At 33.1% G+C, this 22,425-nt stretch overlaps 6 protein-coding genes across 8 annotated transcripts; 5 read left to right on the top strand and 1 right to left on the bottom strand.

The window, feature by feature from the left end:
- The first annotated feature begins 120 nt into the window (after positions 1 to 120).
- Positions 121 to 1,773, top strand: LOC128398248 (pancreatic triacylglycerol lipase-like). Its single transcript, XM_053359079.1, is given in 3 exon segments — positions 121 to 994; positions 1,101 to 1,269; positions 1,271 to 1,773. Coding segments are annotated over 3 exon segments (1,128 nt in total). The 5' UTR covers positions 121 to 330; the 3' UTR covers positions 1,566 to 1,773.
- A 54-nt stretch (positions 1,774 to 1,827) lies between these two features.
- On the top strand, positions 1,828 to 6,497 carry LOC128398239 (transcription initiation factor TFIID subunit 2-like). Its single transcript, XM_053359068.1, has 5 exons — positions 1,828 to 1,987; positions 2,219 to 5,150; positions 5,233 to 5,301; positions 5,373 to 5,516; positions 5,609 to 6,497. The coding sequence occupies exons 1-5, from the start codon at positions 1,953 to 1,955 to the stop codon at positions 6,179 to 6,181; spliced, it is 3,753 nt and encodes a 1,250-aa protein (XP_053215043.1). The 5' UTR covers positions 1,828 to 1,952; the 3' UTR covers positions 6,182 to 6,497.
- Positions 6,498 to 6,601: 104 nt separating this feature from the next.
- Positions 6,602 to 8,757, top strand: LOC128398247 (uncharacterized). Its single transcript, XM_053359078.1, has 2 exons — positions 6,602 to 7,451; positions 7,560 to 8,757. The coding sequence occupies exons 1-2, from the start codon at positions 6,984 to 6,986 to the stop codon at positions 8,277 to 8,279; spliced, it is 1,188 nt and encodes a 395-aa protein (XP_053215053.1). The 5' UTR covers positions 6,602 to 6,983; the 3' UTR covers positions 8,280 to 8,757.
- A 1,913-nt stretch (positions 8,758 to 10,670) lies between these two features.
- Positions 10,671 to 12,514, bottom strand: LOC128398251 (ribonuclease Oy-like). 3 transcript variants are annotated; one of them, XM_053359084.1, is made up of 4 exons: positions 12,365 to 12,514; positions 11,913 to 12,257; positions 11,384 to 11,848; positions 10,671 to 11,291 (listed from the first exon to the last, which is right to left on the bottom strand). In XM_053359084.1, exons 3-4 carry the CDS (start codon positions 11,759 to 11,761, stop codon positions 10,881 to 10,883), a joined length of 789 nt encoding a protein of 262 aa, XP_053215059.1. In that variant the 5' UTR covers positions 11,762 to 11,848; positions 11,913 to 12,257; positions 12,365 to 12,514; the 3' UTR covers positions 10,671 to 10,880. The 3 variants fall into 3 exon arrangements, with proteins under 3 accessions (XP_053215059.1, XP_053215060.1, XP_053215058.1); XM_053359085.1 differs by having other exon boundaries at positions 11,939 to 12,257; XM_053359083.1 differs by having other exon boundaries at positions 11,384 to 12,257; positions 12,365 to 12,513.
- Positions 12,515 to 12,725: 211 nt separating this feature from the next.
- LOC128398246 (cystathionine beta-synthase-like protein) lies at positions 12,726 to 15,582 on the top strand. Its single transcript, XM_053359077.1, has 2 exons — positions 12,726 to 13,498; positions 13,992 to 15,582. The coding sequence occupies exons 1-2, from the start codon at positions 13,156 to 13,158 to the stop codon at positions 15,191 to 15,193; spliced, it is 1,545 nt and encodes a 514-aa protein (XP_053215052.1). The 5' UTR covers positions 12,726 to 13,155; the 3' UTR covers positions 15,194 to 15,582.
- A 147-nt stretch (positions 15,583 to 15,729) lies between these two features.
- Positions 15,730 to 22,331, top strand: LOC128398240 (glutamate receptor ionotropic, kainate 2-like). The gene is made up of 12 exons (XM_053359069.1): positions 15,730 to 16,867; positions 17,146 to 17,301; positions 17,386 to 17,637; positions 17,772 to 18,172; positions 18,264 to 18,287; positions 18,365 to 18,517; positions 18,577 to 18,681; positions 18,755 to 18,871; positions 18,942 to 19,151; positions 19,271 to 19,831; positions 19,904 to 20,395; positions 20,482 to 22,331. Exons 1-12 carry the CDS (start codon positions 16,774 to 16,776, stop codon positions 20,713 to 20,715), a joined length of 2,799 nt encoding a protein of 932 aa, XP_053215044.1. The 5' UTR covers positions 15,730 to 16,773; the 3' UTR covers positions 20,716 to 22,331.
- Positions 22,332 to 22,425: the final 94 nt, after the last annotated feature.

Here is a 22,425-nt window from a genome sequence, read left to right as displayed (position 1 = left end):
ATTGATTATAATTGATTATACAAAAGCAAAAGATTATCTTGAACAATTTAATTTAATCCAAATGCCCTTATGTCCTAATTACTTTAATTTCCCGATTCATTAACCTATTAAAAATGAAAGGGGTTTAATCAACTTGGTTCTATTTAACAGTTTAGTTAATTAACCAGCATAATTTGGTTAATTGCAAGAGTCGAGGTGCCAATTATCAACATTAGTTGACACAACGATAATCAAAGAGGAAACAATTAACTTTTTTGTTCGTTGATTGTCAAAAAGTGTTCTCAGTCAATTATTTTCTCAACTTGATTGGTTTTAATTGTAACCATTAACATGCAAAGATCAGTTTCTTTCGTGATTGTAATTTTTATCGCTGTTTGTTTCAGTTTTGATTCGTCTGATGGTCAACGGGTTTTTTTCCGTAATTTGACCCGATCGGTCGTTTTTCCGTGTTTCTTTCGAGTCTGTTATCCGGAAGTGGGCTGTTTTTCACCGGAAACCTTTGAACTGATCCCCATTTTACCGCCGGTTGCGGTTTGCCCCCATTCACCGGCCTTTATCCGTCCCAATTATCAGCTTTACAGCGCTGATGCTCCTCGTTTAGCGCGACCGTTAACTGACCTTCCCAACGGTCTACCACTTGGTATATCGGTTCATGGATTCACCCCAAGTGCAAACTCATCGTTCACTCAATTAATGAAAGAATCGCTACTTCGAGTCCGTCCTTATGTGATGACCGTTGATTGGGATCGAGGAGCAAAAAACGGCGTCTATCCAGGTTCATTTACAATTCCAGTAGCAGCGGGTATTTTTGCGGCCATTAATTTACAAATGGTTGGTCGGGTAACGGCAAATGTAATTAGTACATTGGTTCGAGAACGAGATCTCAATCCAGCGGATATTTATTATTATGGTCACTCTTTTGGTGCCCAAATGGGTCATCATGTTTCCTATTGGCTGAGAAAACGCCATAATATTAAAATGGGCCGAATGACCAGTAAGTACAAATAATCTGACCTCAATTTTTTTCATCGAATTCAAAAAATATCAATAGAAATTAAATTCGGACTTTTTTCTCTTTTGGTTCTATTCTCTCATCTTAGCCTTGGATCCTGGTGCACCCTTTTTCTACGGTCACCCTGAACGGTCACTTTCTCCCGATGATGCCGATTACACTGATTGTATTCACTCATCAATCTACTTCCAATTAGCGGTTCCCCACACGGTTGGTTATTATCTTCCGGTGGCTCATAAAGATTTCTATCCCAACGGAGGGCGATCTTCTTTGGGCTATGCCAGGTTGTGGTGGTAATTTTCTGGCCTGGTGTTCACATTTCAAGGCTTTGGTCTATTTTGACGCGGCGATTGCAAAGAAAGCCGATTGCTCTTTCCGTTCTAACCTTCGTTGTCCTCGAATTGCAAACTTTGAGGTTCAAGAAGATTGTGGACCAACTGAGACTGAATTAGGTTTTCGATCAATTGAAACAAACGAAAGAGGAATTTACTTCAATCGAATTGATGAAAATCCTTATGAGTGTAATTACACTGATACTAAAAGAGTAAAATAATTAATAATTAATCACATTTACAACGATTTCATTTTCGTAACTCAAACAATCAAGTTACAAAGTATTTCTAAGCCAAAAATTAGCTTAAAATCACAACAACAACAAAATATTCTTGAAACTCGAAGGCTTAAAGTCACCTTTATATTTAAAAGCTCCCATTTTAATTTAACTAAAAGAACAAATTTTAAATTAAATTAACAAAATTAAACTTAATTTCCTATTTCTGGTTAACAAAATTGAAGAAAATTTTTTTATTCTTTTCAATTTATCAACGGTCCCTAAGCGCGATGATTTTGTTGGTTTGGTTTTTTCAAAATCTAATTAAATTTGTCTTGATTTCTTATTAAATGTAATTACAATTGGTTTGATTTAATTACGGTGATCACCATGATTGCCAAGGAACACAGCAGACCATATAAACTGTAAGTATACCGGTGACATAATCTAATTAATTAACAATTAGAGATGAACATCGATATTGATGATTTACATTAACCAATTTTTCACTTCTCATTTTTTTAATTTGTCCTTTTATTTTTGTCTCTTGATTACTAATTAATTTTAATTTCTTTTTTCTCCTCTTACCTTTTCAACATTGATTACATAATATTGACGGTATTCTCCTTTGATTTGGTTTACTATGCTTCTTTTAGGGTCCATCAACTGTTGTGTATCAGCAATATTAACTTTGAAAGTCTATCTTATATTGGAATGGTTGAGCTTCATGTTATTGCCCAGGATAGTAATTTAAGGACAATCAAAATTAATTGTAAACAGATGAGAATTTTCAAAGTTGATATGAATGATGTTTATCCATGTACATTTACCTATAATGATCCAAGTTTGGAAATATGTCAAGAGGAATGTAAACAACGTAACATTGACGCTTTTTCCTCTGCCCATTTAACTTGTATAAGTTCAACTGATCCAGAGAAAAATAATGGTGAAATTATAATCCAAGTTCCCGATGATCTATTAAATTATGTTCAAGAAGGTAAAATTCTAAGGATTAGTGTTGAGTTTGCTGCTGAAACACCTTTGGGTGGTGTTCATTTCGGCGGTGGTGTACCAAGGAAAATCGATGATCCAAATTATTCCGTTACGGTTCCTCATTTATTCACCTATGGTCATGAGAATAGTTCTCGTCTATGGTTTCCTTCAGTAGATTCTTACAGTGAACCTTGTTCATGGAAATTAGAGTTTACCGTTGATGCTTCAATGGTCGCGGTCTCTTGTGGTGATCTGGTTGATGTAATTTATACCCATGATAAAAAACGTAAAACTTATCATTATCAACTTAATATACCAACTTGTGCTCCAGCCATTGGATTAGCTGTTGGACCTTTTGAAGTGATTGTCGATCCAAATATGCATGAAGTTACTCATTTTTGTCTACCTCATTTACGATCTCACCTTCAGGCCACATGCTCCTTTCTTCATGAAGCATTTGAATTCTATGAGGAACTTTTATCAACCCGATATCCATACACTTGTTATAAGCAGGTTTTCGTTGATGAAGCTTATGGTGATTGTATTTCTTATGCATCCATGAGTATATTTGATGTTAATCTCCTTCATTCCAAACACATTATCGATCAAACTTATGATACTCGAAATATTCTTGCCTCTGCAATCGCGAAACAATTTTTTGGTACCTTTATCACCATGAACGCTTATTCCGATTGCTGGTTAACTCGAGGTATCTCCGCTCATTTAAGCTCACAATATCGGAAGAAAGCGTTTGGTAACAATGAGTATCGTTTCTTTGTTAACCGAGAGCTCCATGAAGTTATCGCTTACGAGCAAACCCATGGAGGTGTAATTCTTGACCCTTCGAAAACATCGGACAATGATAATTCCAATGCTCTTTATTTCTCTTATCGTTATCCTCACACTGTGTCACCTCTTTATGATGAAATTCACCGGAAAAAGTCACATCTTATCATACGAATGTTAGAAGATCGTATTGGTCGTGAATTGATGCTTCAAGTTTTTAATAAACTTCTATCATTGGCAATCAATGCATCTCAACAAAAAATTACCGCCAACACTTTAATGGCCTGGATTAATATTCAAATATCTACAAGTAGTTTTACCAAGGTTATTTTCAATGTTACTGGTAAAGAGATTGGTACATTTCTTGGTCAATGGGTTCACATTGGTGGTCATCCAAAGTTTCATGGTAGTTTTGCCTTTAATAGGAAACGTAATATTGTTGAACTTGAAATTAAACAATTAGAAACAACTTCACTTGGTATACGAAAATATATGGGGCCAATTACCGTTTGGATACAAGAATTGGATGGAACATTTAAACATAATCTTCAAGTGGAAGAGAATACAACCAAACATGATATTACCTGTCACTCGAAAAGTCGGCGTAATAAGAAGAAAAAGATTCCTCTCTGTACGGGAGAAGAGGTTGACATGGATCTTTCCAATATGGATGCCGATTCACCCGTTCTATGGATAAGGATTGATCCCGATATGCAGCTACTTCGACAAGTTGCCTTTGAACAGCCCGACATCAATTGGCAATATCAGTTACGCTACGAACGAGATGTAACCGCTCAAGCTGAGGCCATTGAACAACTTAAACGATTCCCAACTCAACTTACTCGAAAAGCTTTACTGGACATTGTTGAAAATGAGCACTGTTTTTATAAGATCCGATGCATGGCAGCAACTGCTGTAACCCATGTTTCTAATGAGATGGCCTCACAAGCCACTGGTCCACCGGCTCCAGCCGCTATGATGAATGTTTTCAGAAAATTATATGGATCATTTTCTTGTCCCCAAGTACCAAAGTTGAACAATTTTTCCAATTTCCAGTTATACTTCCTCCAGAAAACCCTTCCCGTTGCCATGGCTGGATTACGCTCTGCTCATAAAATTTGTCCACCCGAAGTGTTGAGATTTATTCTTGATCTATTTAAATATAATGATAATAGTAAAAACAAATTCTCAGATAATTATTATCGATCTGCTTTAGTTGATGCTTTGGCTGCTTCTGTGACACCCTGTGTATCTGCTGTTCTTGCTCGTACCAGTTTACAACAACAAGCTGAATCTCTACCTCAAGAAACTAAATTAATACTAGAAGAGATTGTTCGTTATTTTAATTTGGACAAATTGTTACCCTGTTATAAACTTACTGTGTCCGTTTCCTGTCTCAAAGCGATTCGCCATCTTCAAAAAATGGGACATTTACCAAGTAATTCAGCTTTCTACCAAGAGTACGCTCGTTATGGTGTTTTCATTGACGTTCGAATGGCGGCAATTGAGTGTCTTATTGATATTACCAAAGTCGAACAGCGAAAGGAAGATCTCGCTTATTTACTCGATATTATTGAACATGATCCATTACCGAAAGTGCGACATCTCACCATTTTAGCGATGATTGAAAATCCACCGATAACCAAGAAAGATGTTCATAATCCACTGAACACCGAAGATATTGTCGAGCGATTATGGAGATTAATGAACAATTGTCTATACCACGATTCTAAATTGCGATGTGCTGTCGTCGATCTTTACTATACCTTCTATGGCCGTGGTCGACCTTCCTGTTTACCTAAACCAGAGGTAAAATGATTACTTGTGTTTAAGAAAATTTCGTTAATTAACTAATCCTTTGTTTTTAAATTTCTTTTTATTTTCTCAATAGTTTTCGATGGTATTAAACTTGAAGGAGAAAAAAGCAGTCATCAGTACAGCTCTTTCCATGTCACCATCGGTAAGAATAATAATTTAACCATCTTCAACGATCAATTCAACGATTAACTAAATGAATTATTTCTCAAACAGCAATCAAATCGTGAAGATCGACCCACTGAACCTGAACCTTTAGACGCTTTCTCGAAGATCATCGCACTCAAGAGGCCCGTTAATGAAGAGTTTCTTTCCAATAAGAAGCGGCGATTATCAGCTGAAGGATCACATATTAGTGAGGTAAGAATTTCCATCTTGATATATAAATAATATTGTTCATTTTCATTGCTTCGATTAATTTGGTTGGTAAAAAATTTCTTCTATTCCAATAGGATGACAATGCTGAACCTAGTCTTGGTCTTTCGGAAACGAAAATATCAGAGGAAGATTTGCCAATATCTGACCCCAGTGACCTCCAATTGAATTTACAACAACCCACTCCCAGTCCACTAATTGCAACCGAATTATCACCTCGACAAGAATCATCACCACTTGTATTATCACTTTCCGATCGTAACAATGAAGATGTGCGATTCACCCCACCTTCAGCCACCCTTTCAGGAGAAATGGCCTCAACACCAATTCCACCATCAGATGAAATGGTTAACAGGCAGCAAATAGATTTTACCAATCGAACAGTTGAAAAGTTTGAATTAAAACTTGAGAAAAGTGAACGAGGTGAACGAGGTGAAAAAGAGAAGAAGAAAAAAGATAAAGACAGAGACAGAGAAAGAGAAGATGGTGGATCATCTAAACCACATAAAGACAAAAAGAAAAAGAAAAAGAAACACAAACATAAACACAAACATAAACACCGAGATCACGATCATCATTCACCCGAATTCAAAGATGATCATGATAATCCCGCTGACATGGAATATGAAAATCCCGGATTAGCCTTGTAAAGAAAAAGAAAACTATACACTTAACCGCTCATGACCATCATCATCATTATCACGAAATCATCATCATCATCATCTAATCATAGTCATCAACATTTCCTTTAAAACAAATCAACAATTATCTTATATTAACATTAATTCATCTTTCTGACTAATCAATTTAAAACTCACACACATAAAACCACTTAACTGTTTCTCACAATTTGTATGTCATTTGTATTTTCCCTTATTATTATTATTATTATTATCAATTGAATAGATTGTAAAAAAAAATACAAATAAAAGTTAATAGAAAATAATCTAATTCTAAAAAAATTAAGACGAAAATAATTATTTCGATATAAAATTTTCCTTTTCAATTTTCCCGCTTTTCTTTTCCTCCCTTGGGTGGGTTACATTGATTTCTAATCGGTTCCAATGTTGACTCTGTGAAGATGAAAACAATCAATGATTAATTTTGTGTTTCTCTTTTTAATTTAATGACAATTAGTGAATTTGGAGTAATTGTTTCTTTCTCTTTTTCTAAATTGTGAATTAAAAGAATCACCAGATTGTGTTGTACACCATTTGAAATTGTTTCGATTACTCTTGAAATAAATTGTTCTAAAAGTGGAAGGAAAAAAAATTCTATTGGAAAAGAAAAAGGTACAAAAAATTATGATTCTATTTGATTATATTGGTTTGTCTTTCCATTTGATCTCTACGTAAATAAAATGGATTTATCATTGGCTGTGAATTATTTATCATTAAATTATCATCAACATCGTCATCACTCATTACTAAAACTACTGTTGCAGTTACAACCATGGATTTGGTTAAAATGTCATTTGGTTGTCAGATGAAAATCAAAGGTTTCATTTTGATAATTTTATGTCTCATATTATCAACTTTATTTTATTGTCTTGTTGGTGATCAAAAGCCACTCGAGGGGATCATTTATGATAATCATCTATCTCAAAGTTTGGTTAAGATAAAGAATGTTGTGGTTCCTGCAGTTGAAGAGAATAGAAATTATTACCTTTCCAGTAACACCCAACAGCAAACAACTTCCGAATTAAAGGAGAAATACCTCAAGAATCTTGGATTTATTTCTAATCCAAGATTATTTCCTAATTCTAAATGGGCCAATGTTACCTTACCCGTTTTTGTCACTGCCATAAAGAGTAACGAGATCCATTTTATCAGAGAATTGGTTCAATCATTGCAAGAAAATTATTCGCAAGCTTCATTACTCACTTACCTTCTCAACATGGATGAGGATGAAACGGAGATCGTAAGTGAATTTATTTTTCCTTTTTGTTTTTTTTTCTCTTCTCTTGGAATAGAATAGAATTTAATATCTAATATCTTTTGTCTATTTATATATTCTCTTCCCTCTCAGGTTACCCAATTTTGTAATTCATCTGTATCTTGTTACACTCGAAAATTTACCTTTGAAAATTTCCCTCTCCATGTGAACGATCTCAAACTGTTCGCATTTCGTCCAATAATAATACAACAAGTTCTAGATCAAGCGGGCTCCGTTCTATGGATTGAACCAGGTTATCAATTGTTACCTTCATCCATCCCAAAGATAAATAAAGCAATCGAAGCAGCAAAGAAAGAGGGTATTCAATGTTGGACAATCGATGAGCCCACAACCGCCATGACCCATCCAAGGATGTTTGAACATTTTCATACTTCTCCTGAAAATTATTATTTCCATCGGATGATTGAACCATCGGTGATTGTCTTATATAATATTGATAAAGTTCATACACAATTAATGTTACCATGGATAAAATGTGTTCTAACAATTGATTGTATCGCACCAGTTGGAGCTCAAAGTTATGGTTGTAGATATGATAAAAGGCCATTATATCGTTACTCTGGTTGTCATCATTACGACTTATCTGCTTTAAGTATTATTTTAGGTTATATGTACAATTATCGTTCTGAACCTTATTCGATGGATGAAGAGTATAAATTCTTCACCATAATTGCATCAGAAGAAGGTGATGACTCTAAGTCAACCAAAAATTCACTAGAATATCTTGGAATTGATCCTCTAACTCGTCACAAATCAAGAATAAGGAGAAACAAATTTCCAATGGACAATTAAATTAATTTAAACATTTATCTCATCTTTAAAACAGTCAAAACAGTAACAAAAAAGATCACAAGGAGTAACTAAACTTAGATAATGATTGTCAATCCTTCGCATCTTTAATCATCATCAATTCATCGTAACTAAATGAAGAAACGCGAGATTAATTTAAGTATTTGGAGAGATTTTCCTTCCTCTAATTATAACTATTAATCCATTAACAATTATGTAAAACCATCCAAAGAGAAAAAAGATTTCATCTTCATCAACAGTAGCAAATCAATTGGAAATTTAAACTTAATCATCTTCTTATCCATTTAAACTGTTTTACGAGACTTAATTGTTAAACTCGATCTGATTAGTCTCAGTTCACGTGTAAATTTAATTGTAAAATGGTTGTTTTTTTCGTTTTAATTTTTTGTTTTCCTTTTCTACTACAATCGAAATCACTTCTGTAATTTTGTTCTCAATAAACCCGAAAGTATAATCTTAATTAGGACTCGTTTAAATTCAATGTTCATAAAAATGCAAATCGCCTATTGAAAGTAGAAATTAAAACTTTTTTATTGAATCTTAAATCTTTTCGCGACTTAAAATTCAATGAGTTGATTATCAATTGGAAAGTGCAAAATTAACAATTGATTGTACGTTAATTATTGGTAATGCTGGATAATTATGTTTGCTTTTACGAAGATGTAAATATTGATATCAAAACAAATCTTAAAAAGGTTGCTTATCATTATTTAATTATGAAAAGTAATATTCGGTCCCAAGTTTTTGTTTTCTTTTACGTGAGTTGGCCATGGTCAGAAGTGACTGGAAAGACTATTTCATTTTCCAACAAGACGGAGCAAAAAATGTCCAATGGCCACTAAAAAGCATCTCCACCTGCTCGTGGTAGTGACTGGTTTGTGCTAACGGAGCTCTTCTAAACAATTCTGATATTCTTTATAGACTTAAAAAGGTTTATCTCTCGAACTGAATGTTCAATCGATTTCCAATTGCGCAAATTGAACTTGCAAATATCAAAAAAATCTTCTAATAACCTTAAAAAACCTCAGGAACAGTTTAAAGAAAATGACCTTGAATGACCTTGACCTTGGAATATGACAAATGAGTATCGGTCAAACTTTCATAGACGAAATATGGACCCTATCGGTCAAGTAGTTTTGGAGTAATCGTGAAAAGAAAACCTTCAAGTTAGCTGAATTGCCCTGTATAAGAAGCTCACGTTGATGCAAGAAGATAACTACAGATGCGAGATAATGAATAATCAACAACCAAGTTTCGCACTTTTCCATCAAAATCAAGAGTTAAATCATGATGCTGCTCATGTTGCAAATCGGATGAGAACTTCCAGATAAATTGGATTACTCTCGAAGTGATGGAAGTGAACTGAGTGAAGTTCTATTTACCTTTCAAAATGTTCGAGATAATCTTGCTTCTTACAACTGGAACAATGTCCTGATTGCTGTGTAAATTTTTTCAACGAGCAGATTCATGAATGTGATGAGATGCCGTTGTGCTAAGTATGTAATGGTATTTATTGTCAACGATATAAGACTAATGATTTATGTATCTCTCCACCCAAATGTGCTGATTGTTCGTACTATTTACAGCTTAATCCAACGCATCCAACCAATCATTTGACCTGGTGTAATACCATAAACTTTTACAGGCAAATGGCTCTTAGATATGTTGATGCTATATAACAAAACTTTCATAGCTAACTTAAGATCTAACCTAATAACTTATAAACTAATAATTGGTTCTTTTATAAAAAGATACACATTTGGTTAGTCAAGGTCATTGTATTTCACATTTATTTTGAACCTTCCGAAATATTCGAGCATTGGTTCCCATTCCGAATTTATCATGAATCTTAAGTCTATTCAAAAATGGCGTTTTTAGTATTTTAGATGGATTTTCCTATGGACTTCCTATGAACAATCTCGATCCCCATCCTGTAAAATATCATCGGCGAGTGCACCAAGATTTTCCGATGATGACCATGTCAAGGACAATAATGAGGACATTCATTCATTAAATTGTGTAAAATTAATAATTTTACACTTACAGTAATCTCTTGACTAATGCATAAGTTATGTTCATTAAGTTATCTAAACAATTATTCCATTTTTAAACCACCGAAGCGTCAAAAAACACAATTGAAGTCACTTCTGTAATTATTTTTCTCAATAAACAAAAAAGTGTAATCGATAATAAAATGTTTTGATTTCATTGATTATAAGAATTCAAATCAATTAAGAAAATTATGAACTCTTGAATCTTTTCCAGACTTGAGATTTTTTGAGTTGATAATCGTTTGGGAACTGATAAAATTAACTATTGATTGTGAATCAATCATTGTTATCAATAACAAGAGATTATCAAGAAAGTCCAAAATTCAGATTAATCAATTTAATACAATGTGATTAGTTGATTTGAGTAAATCACAAATGATATAAACGATCATTGTTCTGTTTGGTGATGGATTAGGTGAATTGGATTAGTTGAAAATAATTCTGTTGCGAATAATTGATTAAAACAGTGAATTAAAAGTTAACAATCAATCCCCTTATTAAATGCGAAAACAATACAAAATTTATCTTATTATTATCGACTTTTCGGTAGAATGACCTTTTTTGCTCCTTTACAGCGATCGGGCGGACAATTGACCAAATCCATGGTTGATGGATGGAAACACAAGTAGATTGTATCCAATAATGGAATTGATTTTGATTGTTTACATTGGATTGTAATCGTTTTATCACCAAGATTATTTTCAATGGTTTGGTGAATTTTATCAATATCATAAGCAAATTTATCTTCTATTGGTGTTGGTATGATCCCGCTATTGTTAAGCCATTTTTCGAGTGGATATTTAGCAAACAAAGACAATGTTGTGTTGAAATAAGCGATCATACCACCAGAACGAGCGACATTTGAACATGTACCATGTTTAGTCCATTCGTGTTTCCATAAACTATCAAGAGATTGATTCTGTTTTTGATTAGGCCATTGCTCCTAATAGACAAATAGTAATAAAAAAAATTCATGTTAAAGATTAGGCGTTAAGGTTTAGATTACAAATTCTTGATAATTTAAACATTTCTCACATTTAATTCTGAGATTAGTGATGTTATTTCAGTTTGACTGAATCCCCAAGATCGGCAGCAAAATTGTGGCCCTTGTGATTTATTTTTCCAACTAGGCCAAAGACCGTGAATATCCCAATCTTCAGTTGAGTTGATACATTTTTGATAAGAGCAGAAAGTTGGTGTCCAACGAACGGCCAATAAATCGTAATCATAATCGGGTTTTTTACAAGATAAAATTGAGGGTTTTGTGTATTTTGATTGAAAATATGAAGAGACAAAGAAAGAGACTGAGAAAAAAATGACACAAACGAAAAGAGTAGCAGCAACTTTGTGAAGAAATTGTCTCTCTCTAAATCGATTAGGTAAAAGAAGTAAATAATCATCAGTTGATGGCATCGCTTTTTTGTTCACTCTTTTCTCCAATGATCGGAAAAAATTTCACAAAGTAAACAGATAAAACCACAATTATCAACGTCAAAAGCCCTGAGGGAACAAAAATTATCAACAACAAAAAGAGACAATATTTTGGTTACTCTAAATTACTCACAACTGGTGTTTAAATATAAACTTTACATTGGAAATCAACCAGATTCAGTTGCTAAGTAACTGATTCTTAGGTTGATTCAGTTGATGAACTTTGCGCAAAACTTAAATCCCTCAAATCGCTAACATCGCCTAATTAATCAGCAATTTATGAAATCAAAGTGTTAATTGTAAGGACAATCAATTTTCCATAGGTAAATTTCTCAGGCCCAACTTGTGAATGGAAATGAAAAGGCATCACTTTGAAAACGATCACTTGATTTTCCATAAATAGAATTTTTATTTTTTCTTTTCACTTTTTCGTTTTCTTTCTCTTGTCATCAGCTGATTGTTAATTAAAATTCTTTCCCTGAATCAAAGAAATGAAATGAAAAACGTGTTAAACAAGAAAAAAAAAAGATAATATCAAAAAGATTATCAAATGTAAATAAAAATCATCAAGATTAAAAACATTACCTTGAAGAGAGATGAAAGTGATTTTCCAATAATCAACAGTTCCCATGGAAATTACTTCATCCTTCATGACGATGTATTCGAAAACTGGATGATTAAGTAACTGGTGGTAAATAAATTCACAGGGTCACCAAGTAATTAATTAGATTCCAAAGGAATTACGTTTGATCATTAAGACGAGAAAAAGAAAATGACTCAACTCTTTTTTCCCTTCGTAAATAAGGTAACCACCCCTGAAGAATTTTTCGTAAACAGAAAAAAGATTAACCATTATGAAAGAGAAACACTTTTAATTGTTTTATCCGTTTGATAAGAATTTGATTGAATGGAATTAATTTTTTTTTCTTCTAATCTTCTGAGATAATTTAAGATAATCAATTAGTTATAATTGTGTGATTAAAGTCGAAAGTGGCGCTTGGGAACTTGTGCACAAACTCATAAGTGGAATTGAAACTCCCCATGTTGCTGATTTAGTCTTTGATTGTAATCACTTTGATAATCGAATCACAATCAACTGTGTCTCTCTGATGATTAATTTGATTGTATAATTGAGATTGATTATCAACTTGGTTATCATTTTCTATTATCTATTTTGTTATCACATCTACTTTAAAATCAGTTTTTCCTTTTTTTTCGTTTGGTGTTTTTTTCTTATTGCTCTTGTATTCACTTTTTTTTCCTGATCTCTTTGAGCTCTTCAATCAGAATTAACTAATCCTTTCTCTCTCTCTCTCATTTATACTCAACTTTAATCTTTTATTTTTCTAAATTTAATCGTTTTCTCTTCCTACAAAATGTCAACCACTGAGTGTCCAATCTTCCCAGCGCCTGATCATCCATCTAAATGTACATGGTCACCAAAGGGTAAATCTGATGAAACAATCGATCCTCATTTACATAACCGCCAATTAAGAGCTCCTGTTTGTCCAACTGTTCTTAATCATATTGGTAATACACCTTTGATACGATTGAATAAAATTCCCAGTCAATATGGTGTAAAATGCCAAGTTCTGGCTAAATGTGAGTTCTTCAATCCTGGTGGAAGTGTTAAAGATCGTATTGCCTTACGAATGATTGAAGATGCTGAAGAAAAGGGTAAAATCGAACCTGGTTGGACATTAATCGAACCTACCTCAGGTAATAATAATGTTAATTTCTTTTATTTTTCTCTTTCCTTTCCTAATTATTCACAATTCAAAGACAATAAGATGAAGATCCAATGTCAAACTTGATTACTACCGTTAGATTATATTTCTCATCATCATCATCATTTAGATATTAATCTTTCGTAGCATTTATCAGCAATTACTATTTACAATCAAGTTAACACTGAACAAAATTTACCTACAATAACAATGGAAAGCAGACAAATCCAGACAATCAGTCATAGATATCATTTGAGTTGATGATTAAACAATCAAAAACTTTTCTCCATCATCAACAATTAAAAGATGACACATAAAAAACATCCAGCATAAAGATTATGCAATCAACTTATCCTTGAAATTTGTTTTCTATTACAATTTAGTTTGAATGATGAAACCAGAATTAATTACTTTCCTTTTCCTTTTCCATTCCATTTCTCTTAACTTGTATTAAATTCAATCTTTTTTTCATTTGATATCAAAAGGAAACACTGGTATTGGATTAGCTTTGGCTGCCGCTGTTAAGGGTTATCGATGTATCATTGTAATGCCCGAGAAAATGTCCACCGAAAAGGCCAATGTACTTCGAGCGTTGGGAGCTGAAGTTATTAGGACACCAACATCAGCCAGTTTCGATTCACCGGATTCTCATGTTTCGGTTGCTCAGAAATTGTGCCGACAAATACCAAAATCAATTATTCTTGATCAATATGTTAATCCGTCTAATCCATTGGCTCATTATGATGGTACTGCCACCGAGATCTTGGAACAATGTAACAATAAGGTTGACATGGTTGTTCTCGGTGCTGGAACTGGAGGTACCATCGCGGGTATTGGCCGTAAATTAAAGGAAACTGTGCCTCAATGTAAGGTCGTCGGTGTTGATCCTTATGGATCTATTTTGGCTCAACCTGAGACCCTTAACGAGACGAGTACAACTTTTTACGAAGTTGAAGGTATTGGTTATGATTTTATTCCAACAGTTTTAGATCGATCTGTTGTTGACCTTTGGGTTAAATCGGGAGACAAAGAATCACTTATCATGGCTCGAGAGTTAATTGCAAAAGAAGGTCTTCTCTGTGGTGGATCATCTGGAAGTGCCATGGCTGCCGCTATGAAGGTCGCCAAAGATTTAAAAGAAGATGAAACCTGTGTGGTCATCTTACCGGACAGTGTTCGTAACTATATGACCAAATTACTTGACGACAATTGGATGGCTGAGAGAGGTTTTCTCACTGAAAGTCTACTCAAAGCTCAAGAGCAACAGAAACCCTGGTTCTGGGATTTGACCATTGACAGTTTATCCGTTGGTGCGGGTCTGATAACAATTCAAATGACCAATAAAATAAGTGAAGCCATTTCAACCATGAGAAGTCAAGGAATTGACCAAATGCCGGTTGTTGATTCTTCCGGATTCCTTAAAGGTATGGTAACTGTTTCAGCGACCATGAAAAGTTTGGTCGGTGGTGCAGCGACCGTTGATGATCCCGTTGAAATTATAATGACCAAAGTTTTTCCCTCCATTGATCGTAACGAGACACTTGGCTCTCTAACGACTCTCCTTAAATCACAATCGTTTGTTGTAATTGTTGACCAAATTTCACCTTCCGAAGTTAAAGTTGCCGGAATAATTACTCATGTTGATGTCCTTAATTATCTAATTATCGCTGATGCCTACGAACAATAAAATCATCACAATGATCCTCCAGAAAGAAATTGAAAGAAATCGTAAATCTACAAATTAAATATAAATTGTGAAGATTTTTGCTTTAAAAAAAAAGCAAAATTAATCCATTTCGAGCCAAATCAAATTCAGCTACCATATTTCAAAGATATTAATTTAATTACTGTTATTTAATTAATGATCTTTATTTACAAATGAAAAGTTTACAGGTAACAAAACTAATCAAACAACAATCATTCCTATTATTATATTAACCACTTCAATGTTTGTTTGATTAACCAAAAAATCACTCAACAAATTAACTAACAATTGACTAAGAATGAAAAACAATTTTCATACTCTATGCATCTTGTTTCAACTACAATTAAATCAATAAATTAACTAACTAATCATGTATTGTTTTCTAATATATGTAAGCATGAGAATTATAATTTTCACTATGATCACATTTCTGAAAACGATTCTCAATGAGAGAGAAAGAGAAATGAAAATGAACACATTAATTAACTCTCGTGGTCAAGTTAATTGTAATTGGAAAAGTCTAATTGTTACACAATTGATTATATTTGTCAATGGAATTTGTTTACAAATCGTAAAAGGGGAAAGATCATCAATGGATCAATAATATTGTTTTTCTCTATCATTTTGGTTTCTCTTTCTCCACCTTCATCCAAGCATTCCAATGGGATGTGATCTCCATGGTAACGGATGAGGATGGAGAAAGAAGTTGATGAAAGGAAGAAGATGATGAGAGAGAGAGAAAATAATTCCAAGAAGAGCAAACGCCGAACTCAGAGAATCAGAGAAGCTGAAGAATAAATTTTTCTCTTTTTCTCGATAATAATAATAATATGATTAACATTTTCTTTCGAATTTAATTTGATTTAATTTTGTTGTTCGATTTTTCATCTTGTTAAGTTGTGATTACATTTGATTTCTAATTAATATTGGAATCATTTAATTCCTATTCGTTGATCAAGTTAATTGATTTCTCGTTTGTTCCCAGTGATTAAAAACTCCCTTCGTTAATTGGATCGATATTATTGTTCCCAGTTCAATATTTTCCTCGTTGATTTTGTTGTTTCACTTTTTTTGATTTCTTTAATTGTGATTATATGAGTTGCATGTTGATTTAATCGTTAGTGGCCTGATGATTGTGATTAAGACTCTAATCAAATGGTTAATTGTTTGAACAAAAAATCATGGAATTGAATCAACCTCTTAATTTTTATGATCACTTTCACTTGGACGGTCACTTGGAACCCTTTCAACAATTAATTGTTTACCCAGATTATTGTGATTAATATAATGATTAATTGATTGTGAAACTGTTCAAGTATCATCAGAATCAACAGGAAACTAATTTACAATTAAGTTAATCACCAAGGGTTTTAATTTATTTGTCGTTGTGACAATATGAATTATTGGCTAACCTGTTAATTGTTATTGATTTTCATCAGCAATTTATTGATTCATTATCAATCTAGTTGAGACTTTGATTGATATTAAACTGTTCAAATATTATAACATTATAATCAACTTGTTGTTTATTCAATAATCGTTAATTGTTCATTAGAACCATCATGAAGTCTACCTGGTTAATTAAGATTTTAAATTTTCTACTAATTACAATTAACGTAAATTTTGTACTTGCATTACCTGAAATCCTGAGAATAGGTAAGTTAATTGTTGCGAAAATCAAACCAATTAATCTCAACTATTACTTGAATCATCTGAGATAATCACTGATCAGCTAATCATCTCAATCGTTACAAACAATTAACTTTAAGCTCTTAATTAAAGTACTTATCGTATTATCTGAGTATCTGATTAATAGGTGAATTAAAGTGATTGTTTGATTGGACGTTAAATGGAAATGAAGTTTTGACCTTTGACCTGAGAATTTAATGATTGGATTAATTTGATTTTTCTTCTTCTTCTTTCCGGTAATTAAGGTGGTCTATTCGAAACCGGAGATGATCCAATGGAAATGGCCTTTCGAAGTGCAGTTGAACGAATCAATAGCGACGGTAAAATGATTCCAAGATCTCGATTACTCGCTCAAGTGGAAAAGGTGGAGAAAAGTGATAGTTTCTCAGTATCGAAAAAAGGTAATATTGAGAAGAAAATGTTCGAATGTTCAATTTTCAAGTTCGAAACAAAATTTACCATTTTCTTTTCTAAATTTATTATAGCTTGTGGTCTATTTGAACAAGGAATAGCGGCGATTTTTGGTCCACAATCAATCGAGACCTCGACTCATATTCAGTCAACTTGTGATGTTCTTCACATTCCTCATATGGAGACTCGATTAGATTTCAGGTCAATAGCGGCAAATCATTCGCTCAATCTTTATCCACACCCGAAGGTGTTCGGAGAAGCGATAAGAGATCTGATTCGCATGAAGAATTGGAAAAATTTCGCTATTTTGTATCAAGAAAACGAAGGTAACATTTTTTTTTGGTTCGAACTTTCAAAGAAAAAACAAAAATCGAAAAGTTTTTCTCTTCGTCATAGAATCAATGAAATGTTGATTGAACTTTTTTTTTCTGTTTCTTTTGTTGTTTCTGTTTACTAAAAGCCTTATTAAGATTGGAAGAGATTCTGAAAGATGAAGTTCTTCGGGAAAAGAAAATGGTTGTTCGCCAATTCGAGACTGATGAATATCGAACTATTTTCAAAGAGGTCAACAAATTGAACATTAAGAACTTAATTGTTGACGTTCCAAGGGAAAACATCCACAATGTACTTCGTCATGCTCAACAAGTTGACATGTTATCCGAGTATCATGATTATATATTCACAACCCTTGACCTTCAAACTGTTGACCTTGAAGATTTCCAATATGCTGGGACAAACATTTCATCATTTTGTCTTATTGAAAGATCATCGAATGACTTTAAGGAAATCATTCGAGAATGGCAATCATCAGTTCCAGTGACCAGGTCAAGTTGGATTGAAGAAGATCCATTCAGTTCAAAGGTAACAATTGAATCTGATCAACAAAACTAACAAAAATCCGAAGAAATTTAACTAATTGTTCATTTGATTTCTTTCCCCATCAAATATTCAGGCATCACTTTTACAAAACTTTACGGTAAGTATTTGATTCAGTTGAAAGTTACTGAAGGTATTAACAAATCCTATTGATTAATTTTCTTGTTAATTGTTCAGACTGAAGTTGCTCTAATGTACGACTCAGTTAAATTGTTGGCCAAAGCTCTTCATGATTTAGATCGGAGTAAAACAATCACCATGAATCCATTATCATGTGAAAGTGAAGATCCCTGGCAATATGGAATCACTTTAACAAATTATATGAGAATGGTTAGTTAATTAACTTGAATTGTTCCAATTTCTAACAAACTTATCAATCAAAACCTTAGATAACAGTTCGAGGTCTAACTGGAGATATTAAGTTTGATCGAAATGGATTACGAACCGATGTCCGACTCAAATTGATCGAATTGACCAACGAAGGACTAAAAGAGGTAGGAAATCAAAAAGATGACCAACAAACTTGTTAATCATCATCATCTAATTGTTACAATCTAATTTATTCAGGTCGGTGAATGGACTGCAGAGAAACGAGTCCAGTTCATCGGTAATTACAGTAAAACAATGGAGGAAATTTTTAAGGCCACTTTGAAAAATAAGACTTTAGTAGTTACTACATTTCCAGTGAGTAGACATTTCATCACAACGACTAATTAGTCTACTAATTGTCAATCAATTTATTCTCATCATACAGGGCCGACCTTATACAATGTTCGTTGAAGACTACGAGAAGAAAGGATTAACTGGAAATGATCGATTCGAAGGTTATTGTATCGATTTAATGAACGAAATCGCCAAACGATTACAATTTAAATACGTTATTCGTTTGGTTGAAGATCGAGCTTATGGTCGTCGAAATGAGAAAGGAGAATGGAATGGAATGATTCGAGAATTGATCGACGGTGTAAGTATATCATCTAATAGAACTAAAAATAGTCGAGATCTTCCCACACCGAACATATTCAATTTCTAATCTTTGTTCTCTCATCTTCTCATCTTCTCATCCCCATGAACCATAAATAGAAAGCTGATATCGCTGTTGCTGATTTAACGATAACTTATGAACGTGAATCTGCTGTTGACTTTACGATGCCCTTTATGAACCTTGGAATTGGAATTCTTTTCCGTAAACCCAAGAAAGAACCACCCCGATTGTTCAGTTTCATGTCACCTTTGGCCATAGAAGTTTGGATTTACCTTTTAACCGCTTTCCTTGGTGTTACTCTGTTTCTCTTTGTAATTGCACGTTTCTCACCCTACGAGTGGATTAATCCTCATCCCTGTATAAAAACACCGGAAGATCTGGAAAACAATTTTACAATGAAAAATACCCTTTGGTTTACAATTGGTTGCCTGATGCAACAAGGCTGTGATATTATGCCTCGGGCACTATCAACAAGAGTCCTTGCCGCTTCTTGGTGGTTTTTCATCCTTATCCTGGTCTCTTCGTATACCGCTAATTTAGCTGCCTTTTTGACAGTTGAAAGGATGGTCAATCCAATTGAGAGCGTTGAAGATTTGGCTAAACAAACAAAAATCCACTACGGATGCCTTATGTTTGGATCGACACAAGCGTTTTTCAAAGTACGTATATTAATATATATGAGTACTATTCGAGGGTTAATTGTGGTTTGTTTTTCGTTTTAATTGCTTTAGAATTCAAATTTCTCAACATACGCTCGAATGTGGTCTTTTATGGAGTCAACACGACCCAGTGTGTTCGTTGAGAGTAACGATAAGGGCACCGAACGGGTTAAAAAGGGCGATTATGCTTATCTTATGGAGTCAACTTCCATTGAATATATTGTTGAACGAGAATGTGACCTTTATCAGGTTGGTGGTTTATTGGATTCTAAGGGCTATGGTATTGCCACTCCACCTGATTCACCTTATCGAGGTATCATTTCGGACACCATTTTGGCCCTTCAAGAGAAGGGTATTCTTCAAGCGATCAAGGAGAAATGGTGGAGCCAGAAAAAGTGTGGACCCAAAGATGGCGCTCAAAAGGCCGCAGGAGCGGCAAGTGAACTTGGACTGGCAAATGTTGGCGGGGTTTTCGTTGTACTTGCAGCGGGTTCGGTTTGTGCGGTGGTCATATGTGTTTTCGAGTTTGTTTGGAAAATGAAACAAATACCTCGAGGGGAACGAGTAAGTCCACCAATTTCTAAAGTTCGATATCATTAGAACAAAGTTTATTCTTTCGAATAACTTTTTTTTCATTTCTTCTTCTTTAGGATCATATTTTTGTTGAACTGATGCGCGAATTGAAACACGTTATCTGCTGCTATGGAAGCACCAGGCCAGTTCGACGAACGGGAATGGACGATATGGGAAGTCAAGTTATCATGCAAACTCCCGGAAATGGTATACCAGGGATGCCGATGCCCGGATATGGTTTTCCACATCCGATTCATGCTCATACTGATTTTATTCCTGCTTTTGGAATGGGCAAAGAAGATTATTCTTGACCAATCAAGTGGTCAATCTTAAATTGCAAACAGTAAATCATCAAATCCAATTAATTAACCTTATCAACTGTTCATCTCTTTCTCAGAGGAACATTTAATTTACCCTTTCATGGCTCAATTGCTACTTTAATAAGTTAATCAATTGATTAACACAATTAGCAGAATTCATATTTCGAATCGTTAATTTTAAATCATTTCTTAATCAACTTTCAGCTTAATCATATGCATTATTATCATTATTATTATTATCATTATGATTAATTGATTATCATCACTTGAAAAATGCATGTTTTAATCATACACAATTATTTAAATCAGTTGATTAATTCAATTTAACTTGTTGATTTGTTTCTTATTGGAATTGAAATTTTCAAAAATTTGAAACCAACGAAAAGTTAATTTGATTATAACAATTAAAATTAATGGTGCCCCAAATTGTTTAAATATTGTACAGATGTAAACACATAATATATACACAGAAAGACAGACAATTAATTGACAATTTAAAGTTAATTCAGTTACAATTGAAATAATTTCAATTTGTTAAAAGTTTTTCTGTTTTCCCTTTCCTCTTGTTAATCATGTTAATCACTTATATAATACAATTAATAATCAATTATCATTAATCGATTGGAAAGTTATTACTTTAATTTACAAAATGATGTGAATAATTAATTGATCACAATCAATTGATTGTTCACCTAATCAGCTCAGTGGTAACTTTTTTAATCATCGGTGACTTGAGTGCCAAATGAAACAAAAATTTGATTAGTTTGATATACAAACTGGCTCATTGGCTCAACAGTTTGATGATCAACTATCATCAATTAATAAATACACAATTAACTGATTGTTTATAACTTAAACTTTAATTTGAACAACAATTTAAACCCAACAAAATCTATTGGAATCAACAATTAACCCTAACCCTGTACAGTGATCAAAATCATAATCAACTTGAAAACTTATTCAATCAACTACATTATATGTATAAACTTAAACATAGATTACAACAATTAACTAATTACCTTTTCATATGTATAAATACACTTATAAATAACTCTTTAATTGCTGGTTAAAAGAAGACAATTGTTAATTGTTGATAAAATCGTTATTTGTACCAAATAATTAACAAGAAAAAAAAATCCTTTTGAAAAAAATGAAGATTTGATTGAGAGATTTGATTGCTTGAAATGATTGGAAAATTAAGAGAAAATTAAATGTTAATCTGTTGGTTAATTAATTGGATTCTTGTTTTGTTAATCATCTCAATCAATTTACTCTTGTTGACCGTTATTACCTCAAAAATGACCTGACCCGAAGATCAGTTTAAACTTAGAGGTTGGAAAAGGTCATTTCTGTAACTGAGATCAAAAAAAAATTCCATGTTTAATTCAGTTGATCAATTAATTGTTTTTCTTGTCTTGATTTTCACATTTAATTAATTTCCTCACAATAATTAACAATCAATTGGATTTTTATCTCATCCCTTTCGCCAATTAAAATGTAACCATTATAATCAAATCTGTATTAGAATTAACAATCAACTGTAATTGTTTAACAAATTTAAACTTTCTATTAACACACAATATCAATTTTCACTTTAATTTAAACAATTAATTCAAATTAAATTAATCGTCAAATCGAAAGAGAGAGAAAAATAATTAAAAAAAAATTTTCGAAATTTTTTTCAAATTGCCCGCTTTTCTT

The sequence above is a fragment of the Panonychus citri genome, unplaced genomic scaffold (assembly GCF_014898815.1).
Source record: "Panonychus citri isolate SS breed McGregor unplaced genomic scaffold, ASM1489881v1 Contig00049, whole genome shotgun sequence".
Lineage (NCBI taxonomy): Eukaryota > Metazoa > Arthropoda > Arachnida > Trombidiformes > Tetranychidae > Panonychus > Panonychus citri.
The sequence above is the reverse complement of the archived record's forward strand: the minus strand, read 5'-3'. Positions and strand labels throughout refer to the sequence as shown.

What these genes read in the sequence shown, in the direction of transcription:
- LOC128398239 (XM_053359068.1), top strand. Translation starts at nt 1,953, where the DNA reads ATGATTGCCAAGGAACACAGCAGACCATATAAACT. An exon ending in CTCTTTCCATGTCACCATCG is followed by an intron (nt 5,302 to 5,372) that starts GTAAGAATAATA and finishes TTTCTCAAACAG; the next exon opens with CAATCAAATCGTGAAGATCG. An exon ending in AAGGATCACATATTAGTGAG is followed by an intron (nt 5,517 to 5,608) that starts GTAAGAATTTCC and finishes CTATTCCAATAG; the next exon opens with GATGACAATGCTGAACCTAG.
- LOC128398247 (XM_053359078.1), top strand. Translation starts at nt 6,984, where the DNA reads ATGGATTTGGTTAAAATGTCATTTGGTTGTCAGATGAAAATCAAAGGT. An exon ending in ATGAGGATGAAACGGAGATC is followed by an intron (nt 7,452 to 7,559) that starts GTAAGTGAATTT and finishes CTTCCCTCTCAG; the next exon opens with GTTACCCAATTTTGTAATTC.
- LOC128398251 (XM_053359084.1), bottom strand. Translation starts at nt 11,761, where the DNA reads ATGCCATCAACTGATGATTATTTACTTCTTTTACCTAATCGATTTAGA. An exon ending in CACTAATCTCAGAATTAAAT is followed by an intron (nt 11,292 to 11,383) that starts GTGAGAAATGTT and finishes TTTGTCTATTAG; the next exon opens with GAGCAATGGCCTAATCAAAA.
- LOC128398246 (XM_053359077.1), top strand. Translation starts at nt 13,156, where the DNA reads ATGTCAACCACTGAGTGTCCAATCTTCCCAGCGCCTGATCATCCATCT. An exon ending in ATTAATCGAACCTACCTCAG is followed by an intron (nt 13,499 to 13,991) that starts GTAATAATAATG and finishes TGATATCAAAAG; the next exon opens with GAAACACTGGTATTGGATTA.
- LOC128398240 (XM_053359069.1), top strand. Translation starts at nt 16,774, where the DNA reads ATGAAGTCTACCTGGTTAATTAAGATTTTAAATTTTCTACTAATTACA. An exon ending in TTTCTCAGTATCGAAAAAAG is followed by an intron (nt 17,302 to 17,385) that starts GTAATATTGAGA and finishes AATTTATTATAG; the next exon opens with CTTGTGGTCTATTTGAACAA. An exon ending in AAATACCTCGAGGGGAACGA is followed by an intron (nt 20,396 to 20,481) that starts GTAAGTCCACCA and finishes CTTCTTCTTTAG; the next exon opens with GATCATATTTTTGTTGAACT.